The 8,535-nt window shown below is 32.8% G+C and overlaps 1 protein-coding gene across 1 annotated transcript; it reads right to left on the minus strand.

Annotated features, from left to right (window-relative positions):
- Nucleotides 1–4,117: 4,117 nt before the first annotated feature.
- LOC120251862 (cytochrome P450 71A9-like) lies at nt 4,118–6,412 on the minus strand. Its single transcript, XM_039260515.1, has 2 exons — nt 5,513–6,412; nt 4,118–4,726 (listed from the first exon to the last, which is right to left on the minus strand). The coding sequence occupies exons 1-2, from the start codon at nt 6,410–6,412 to the stop codon at nt 4,118–4,120; spliced, it is 1,509 nt and encodes a 502-aa protein (XP_039116449.1).
- Nucleotides 6,413–8,535: the final 2,123 nt, after the last annotated feature.

An 8,535-nucleotide genomic window follows, 5' to 3' on the forward strand; every position in this document is an offset into this window, starting at 1 on the left:
TATTTATTATTTATAATGTATGTATTGTACACAAATGTGAGATTTTGTAAAAATATTCCATGATTTTTTAATTAAAACCACTAACATATTTCTATTTTTCTAGAAGAATAATTTATTTTTTATAATTAAGTTTGAAACAATTTCTAATTGTATCTAAAAGACATAATACAAAAAGGCTGAAAGGCACAAGTTTGGGATTAGGTGGCAACTAATATTTGCATCTTTGATTTTCATTTTTTTCCGGCCCTTCAACAACAAATAATCTTTTATGGTAGTCATGGTTTTGAAACTCCAAAACTTACCATTTTACATGTATCACAATTTTGTTCTTCTTACCCTCTCTAACTTTACAAAGATATCTAATCATCTGTTGTAGTCAGAGTGTATTTCACTTTCATTCGTCAAATCTTTACATGTGATCACTATCCTTATATCTATGCTTTTTTTCACTAATATATTTTAACTGACTAATATATTATATTTTTTTATTTGTTATAAGAACCCAAACTTTTTTTTATTATAAATTAAACCCTTAAAAGTTGTTATGGACAGACATACAACAAGTAAATAGGATTAACATAGTGATGAGAAGTACACGGATGGCCGCCCGATCCATACTGCTACGTGGCACAGGAAGATTGGTCCGTTTAAAATAAAGGTAACCCATTTGCCACCTTCCTGTAGTAATAGTAAAGTGGGCCCACCATGTGTTGCATAAACAAATTTCTGGACAGTTGACAATTTTATTCATTTATGATGCATCTCTCTCACGTGAGTACAGTTCAATTGCCGGATATATACATAAAGATAAGTATAAGTAGTATTTTAGTTGTAAATTAACTAGTATAGGTTAGCAGGTACTAACATACATACACACCAGGAAATAGTGAATAAATATATGTATATAAATTACTAGACAACGGTAATTAGTAGACGCAAAAATGGCATTTCCTAACATGTATATGTATTATAAGAACAGACATGCAAATATTAGCTCCAGGTACAATATAATGTATAGCAAGAAAAAATACGCATACAGACAACCTTTCAACTCTCCTAATTACACCCATTTTGACTAAGATTTGTTCTACAAGAATGTTGTACCATATGAAACTTGGATTATGTCCTAATGAGGCTTCGAGGAAGTTCCCACTAGGAAAGGATCGGGTTTGGAAAATTTTGCAAACGCAAGTGTTTAGTGATGTGAGTAGGCTTCACCCAATCTTGCGAAAAGGGCCATATTGAAGTTGTGGAGATATCGGAAACCAATGCCACCATTGCCTTTACTATAGCATAATCTTTCCCAAGAAGACCAATGTATACCTTTGTGATCAGCTCCTTTAGAACTTCACCAAAAAGAGTATAAGATTCTCTCCAATTCCACACAGATATTAATGGGGAGGAGATAAACCTGCTTGGCATAATTTGGGATGGCGTGAGACATGGTTTTAAGCAAGATTTCTTTGCTAGCCCTTAACGAGAGAGATGCTTGTTCCATCCTTGAGTAGGTCTCCTCATCTTATCGTTTATGAAAGAAAATATCGCCTTCTTGTTCCTCCCAATAAGGAATGGCAAGCCAAGATAGTTTCCTTGAGTGTCGGCGTCATCCATACCAATAATAGTGCAAACAAAAACATATGACGCTTGGAAGGCGAGGTAATTATACTGAATTAAGTAGAAGATTTATGGAAGTTAACAAGCTGCCTAGATTCTCAGCCATAGATATCAAGCACCTTCTTCAACAATGCAACCTCATTTTTGGAAGCTTGTAAGAATATGAGTTAGTTGTTAGCAAAAAGAAGATGAGATAACATAGGAGCACCACTTGCTATTTAACAAACATGCAGACTACCTCAGCCATCTCTCCTTGAATAAGGACCTAGTGGCCTTCAACCACTAACAAGAACAAATAGCGTGAGAGGGGACATTCTAGAGGTAAACCTTGTTGAGGTAAAATGGTTTCCAATAGATGCCTTCATGAATAACATTATAACTAACAGATGAAATGCACATCATAATCTGATCAATCCATACATCTGTAAACCACATTTCCCTCATGACTCTTTAAAGGAAACACCGCTCCACTAGGTCATATGCCCATTCATGTTTATTTGCCAATTTTATGTTTAGCAAGGACATGATATTGTTATATAATTTTGATTATTTAGGGTAATTATCTTGGGTGAGCACTAAACTATGCCAATATATCACTTTGGCACTCAATTTCAATTTGTATCAAAATGAGCACCTAATATCTATTTCATTTCAAAGGGAGAGTACTGGAGTTATTCCGGCTTGGTTTAGCTGACATGGCTTCCGGAATGTTGATGTGGATGTTATTTTTCCACGTTACATTCATGCTTGAACATTAAATCTCATCATCTTGAACACATGACCATTATGTAATCCACATCAGATTCCACGTCATAAGTGAACATATTAACCCTTCTTCCCAGATGGTTGCTCATTCATATCTCTCAGCCCTTTGCCCTAACCAGGACTGGTCCACCGCTAGCCTGTGTTAGCGTTCACTCATGACAGTGTTTGTCCTTTGGCGGACTCAAGAACCTCTTCTCTCAACATCATTGTTCTGTTATTTATTTTCAAACAACATATTCAGCATCTCTATGTTCTTTCCAAATGCAGTCAAATATGTGCACCTAATTTCAAGCAAATTATTCAATTATAACAAATGAACAAATGCAGACATTCATATATAAAATGGGTGAAATTAACTAAACAAACGTAGAGAATATAAACTTAATAAGAACATCAATACAAGATAAAACTTTAGATAGAAAACTAATCTTCGTGCCCATTTCAAATTTCAATTCAAGACAATACATGTACCCCATCTACATTAACATTCAAAAGCAACACATATATTAGCATGAATTACAAAAACCTAATCTTGATGTACATTTCAAATTTCTATGAAATCAATGCAGTGGATTACAATAAATTGGTGATCCTACCTCTGGTGGCCTTATCAACCAATCAATCTCCATGTGTGCTCCCGGAATTCCTCCTAACCACTATGTGGATTTCACGGCTACTATGGGGCCTTTCCAAACATATGTTGTGGAGAGCCGAGGTTCCTCAGTCCGTCGAAGGGTAGATGCTATCATGAGGGAACGTTGACGCAGGCTGACAGTGGAAGGGTTGTGGATGAACGCTAGTTAGGGCAAAGGGCTGAGAGATGGGAATGAGCAACCATCGTGGAAGAAAGGTTAACATATTCACTTATGACTTGGCATCTAATGTGGATTACATGATGGGCACATGTTCAAGATGATGAGATAGAATGTCCATGCGCGAATGTGACGTGGAAAAATAACATCCACGTCAACATTCCGACAGCCACGTCAGCCAACCCCAGTTGGAATAGCTCCAATGCGTTCCAGTTGAAATGAAATAGATATTAGGTGGCCATTTTAATATGAATTGAAATTGAGTGCTCAAAATGATATATGGGCATAGTTTAGTGCTCACCCAAGATAATTACCTGATTATTTATTAACTGTGTACCACGTTTGTTATGGTAATAGAGATGGGATGTGATAGCTGATTTAACTCAAAATTATAATAGAACTTCAATTTTCTTGAGTTACCCATGGTAAATTCATCATGTGGGTTTCAATTGAAAATTTAAATTGCACAACCAAATATTATTAGTATAATAGAATCAATGAATTCATATTAGACTTGTGAGCACCACGGCAGACCCATTTGGATTTATTAATATTTTTAAAAAGTGTTTAACTTCGTGAAGCAAGGATAAACACATTTTTTTTCTTAAAGCTAGATTATATTATAGAATAAGCAGTTTTGATGCTTATCCGTAAACTGAACATTTGATGTTTCACCTTAGAACAAAAAAATGAAATTAAATTAAATTAAAAATATTTAAAAATATTTAAAAAACTAAAAAAGTCTCATAAAAGTGTTTCTAAAACCTTTGCAATAACTTCTAGAAACAAATAAAAAAAACACTTAAGATTATAGCCATGTATACATAAAAAGCACAACGATACATCTGCCATGGCAAAATTACATCTGGCATGGCAAAATTAGTCATGTATGATATAGTATTTAAAATCTAACACATTTCATTTCATTACATCCAAGACTTTGGAATAAGGTAGAGATTTTGTTTCATTTTCATTGTTAATCCAGTGCCTTCAGTCATATCGATTTCTTCACCATCCACGATTTGAAAAAATTTCCAATCAAACCTATATATAAGGTTTGCTAGTGCAACTTCCATTGTTGAAACTGCAAAATGCATTCCTGGACATATTCTTCTACCTGCTCCGAAAGGAATGAATTCATAGTTTTGTCCTTTGAAATCTATATCATTAGATATGAATCTGTCTGGTTTGAATTCCTCTGGACTATCCCAAATTCTAGGGTCTCTAGCTATGGCCCAATAGTTAATGATAACTCTTGTTTTTCTTGGTATTTCATAGCCTTCAATTTGGCAACCTTCTATTGATTCTCGAGGAAGAAGCATTGGCGTCGGAGGATGAAGCCTTAATATCTCTTTGATAAAAGCTTTGAGGTAATTCATCTCAGAGATATCCTCCTCTTGAACCATTGATTTGCCATGTGTCAAGTTTCTTATCTCATTTCGTAGCTTCTTCATAATTTCTGGATTCTTAATAAGTTCCGCCAAACTCCATCCTAGCACTATATATGTTGTCTCTGTTCCAGCTACAAACATATCCTATTCAAAGAACAATGGAAATCTCATTTATATAGATACACAAAATAATAAATCTTGCAATAAAGATGAATTTATATTAAAGTACATTTATTTTTCTTTGTTTTGTCACTAATCCACATTGCCAAACATGATTAAAACTTTCTATTTTCTTAATTCAATAAATAATGTTTCCCACTATTAATGTTAAAGTTACTAAAAAGTTTGATAAATTGTGCAATTATATATAATTTGTATATGTCATGATCATTTAGATTATATTGCCCCTGTTTCTCATGATCTTATTTGTTAGACATGATATCTATTCTAGATTCATTAGTAAATACTAAGGAATTTTTTCCTCAATTGTGTGTGTGGTATTATTATAGCCACTCCATTAAACATCATTAACGTGAACAATAATAATAACTAGGCATTTTCCCCGGCTTCGAATTAGAGTTTTTAAAATTTTGTGAGTAGTTTTGAGGCAATATCATATATAAAATAATATAATTAAACAACCCAAATTATTTTATACCTTAGATTTCAAAGGTTTTATGGACATTTATTATATAAATAATTAGGTGTAATTAATGTTTTTAATTATTAATATTATAAGTAATATAAATAAAAACTTATATATTATTAAAAAAAATTAGAATTGTTCTTTAAAACACTTTTGGAGTAGCTTATACATCTACTTTAATAGTATGTATATAATAATAATAATAATAATAATAATAATAATAATAATAATAATAATAATATCAACAACTTCAACTATATTTAGTTAGCAAAAGAATTAATTACCACTAATAGAGCTTTGATTTGATCATCAGTGAATGAGAAATCCACGTAAGGATTCTTCTGAAGTGATAGCAAAATGTCCATAAAGCCATCATCTTTTACTTCTTCATCAATCATCCCACGTTCCTGAAAGATCTGATTAAGAACAGCATCCCATTTACTGAAATTCCTTTTAGTCCTCTTATCCAAATCTAGTAGTGAGTTTAACCATCCAAGTGAAGGGAAATAATCCACCAAATTAAAACCATTTAGCAAACGAACGTTCTCTTTTATCATTTCATGAAATAGTTTGTTCCTATCTTCTTCTCTGGAGAACTTACCTAAAATGGCTTTGCAAAGCATGTCACTAGTGAAGAAGTACAACACTTGGCTCATGTTTAATGGTTCTAATGGATTAGAAGAAGCATGAGAAGCAATCTTATCCATCAAGTGAGCTACCTCTTCCTTCCTTGTAGCATGAAAAGATTGCACCTTTTTCATGCTGAGAAAATTGATCATACATACCTTCTTCATATTCCTCCAGTGTTCACCATAAGGTGAGAAACCCATGCTCGAGCTTCCATAAAGCAAAATTTCAGCAGCTCTAAGAATTGGTCTGTTTGCAAAATTGAGATCATGAGTCTTCAAGATCTCCTTAGCTATTTGAGAAGATGAAACCACAAGAGTGGGAACTTGACCGAGTTTTAGAAGCATGAGAGGTCCATGCTTCTTTGAAAGCTTGTGAAGGGATTGGTGGGGTAGCAAGCCAAGCTGATGGAGGTTTCCAATGAAAGGTAGCTTCCATGGACAAGGTGGTAGCTTAACTAATCTTGTATTTGAGAAGAAAACTAGTTTGATGCTAAGGAGGAGCACCAAGAAAGGCAATAACAAGAGAAAAGGTTGAGTTAGAAATTCAGGAGACATTGTTTCATATAAATATTTAGTCTCTCAACTTGGTATTCACGAAGCCATCCTTTTATAGTTGGGAAATCTAAGTGATAATGAATTTTATTAACTCAAAAGATGATTTTTTCAGTTATGATAGTGAAGTTTTGTCTTGAGCCACAGTGATTGATGGTCACAAAAGAAAACCTAGAATAATATTTTCCATAAGAATGACCTTGTCCATGTCTTTTCTTCTCACTATAATACTTTCAAAATAAGATGTCACTGATAATGGCAATGTAATTACTTGAACTTCAAAGGGATGAGAACAATTTTTCTCCAAAGAAGACAACCTAATTTCCTCATGAGTGATGCAGATATCCATTGCTAGAAGGATGAGAGTAAAATATTCAATTACACATTTTTTTTCTCATTATCATACTTTTCAAGAGAAGATGTTACTGTGATAATGCCAATGTAAAGACTTGAACTTTCAAGGGATGAGAAAATTTTTTCTCTTAAGAAGACAACCTAATTTCCTCATGACTGATGCAGTTTAGGTACACCTTGCTTGAAGGATGAGCAAAATTTTCAATTCCCCCAAAAAAAAAAAAAATTGTAATCAAGACATAATAATTTATCACATCAGATTTCAGAATTGATGCTAGATAGGGAAAATTACTTATAAATCCCTAGCAAGTTTTATTCCTCTTGTTCAGCCCCTCTAACTGTCCGATATTCCATATACTCTCTCTTTTTTCAGCCATTTTTCTTTTAGTCCATGTTGTCAAGTACGTCAGTTAGTTTGATGTAAATTACCAAAAATGCTGGTGTGAGTGAAAAGAAAAAGTTGGTGAATTTTTTTCCTGCCTAGTTACATCAACTTTTATTTGTGTACAATCAAAATCCCACACAAGCTTTCTTGTAAGAAGTTTTTGATTTTCTCCTCTTTATTCTTCTTCATCATCTTGTTTTTCTCATGCTCCTCCTTTTGGGATTCTTGGTGAACCTTCAAGGGTGGTTTCTTATGTTCCTGTTTTTTTGTTTAATTCTGTTCCTTTTGTTTCTCTTCTTCTTTTTCTTCTTTTCCCTCTATCCAAAGCCGTGGAAAGTGCTTTCTTATGAAATGTTTCAAATTTTATATATATAAGCTCCTCCGAGCCTCAAATGGAAGCATAAAAAGAGCACTATTTAAATATTTATTCATCCCTCGCCAAACATAATTAAATATATTAATTGATAACTAATTGGTGAATATGTCTAGAGGACTAAATGTCTAAAACTAGTTTTATTAAATACTCTTTGGAAAAGATATGTAGGAAAGACTTTTCAAATATATTGTTAAATATTAAATTTATATAATTATTTATTAATAAAAAATGTTTTGTACTAATTGATTTAAAAAAAATGTTTCATAAAATACATGAACATGCCTTTCCGTTGATGCTCTCCTAGAGATTGTTGGGACCAACCCGTGCTCTTACTATTTACTTGGAAAAAAAACAAACACCAACTTAGCTCATGTACTTTTAAATTCTAGAATGTTATAATATTTCTAAAATGTTATAATATTTATCTCCATCTAGAATTTTCAAAAGCGACTTTAGTCATAATTTTAATTTTAACTACATAATTATTTGTAATAATTTTTAATCTTGCAAAACCCTTTTATTATTTAATTAATTTTTAGTTTGTGAATGTTTTTAGACTTTTAAACTAAAAAATTAAATTAAATTGGTGGGGTTTTAATCATATATGCCCTATATTAGACCAATCTTCTAAGGTTGATGGCCCATGCAAACCAAGCATATTTAGATAATGAGCCGTGCTGGCCCAAGCATTGACAACGTCTGCCTTAAACATACCATGACAAGATCAATTAGGAATTTTTGTCCGAAACTAAAAAATTAAATTAAACTAGTGGGGTTTTAACCATATATGTCCTATATTAGACCAATCTTCTGTGGTTGATGGCCCATGCTAACCAAGCATATTTAGATAATGAGCCGTGCTGGCCCAGGCATTGACAACGTCTGCCTTAAACATACCATGACAAGATCAATTAGGAATTTTTATCCGCCTTCAATTCCTAATTTTTGTATCATACTTCACTAAAGATATCCAAAAAATTTGTTATGTGAGCCATTGAAAAGATCTCTTGC

Source organism: Dioscorea cayenensis, chromosome 20 (assembly GCF_009730915.1).
Source record: "Dioscorea cayenensis subsp. rotundata cultivar TDr96_F1 chromosome 20, TDr96_F1_v2_PseudoChromosome.rev07_lg8_w22 25.fasta, whole genome shotgun sequence".
Taxonomy (NCBI): Eukaryota; Viridiplantae; Streptophyta; class Magnoliopsida; order Dioscoreales; family Dioscoreaceae; genus Dioscorea; species Dioscorea cayenensis.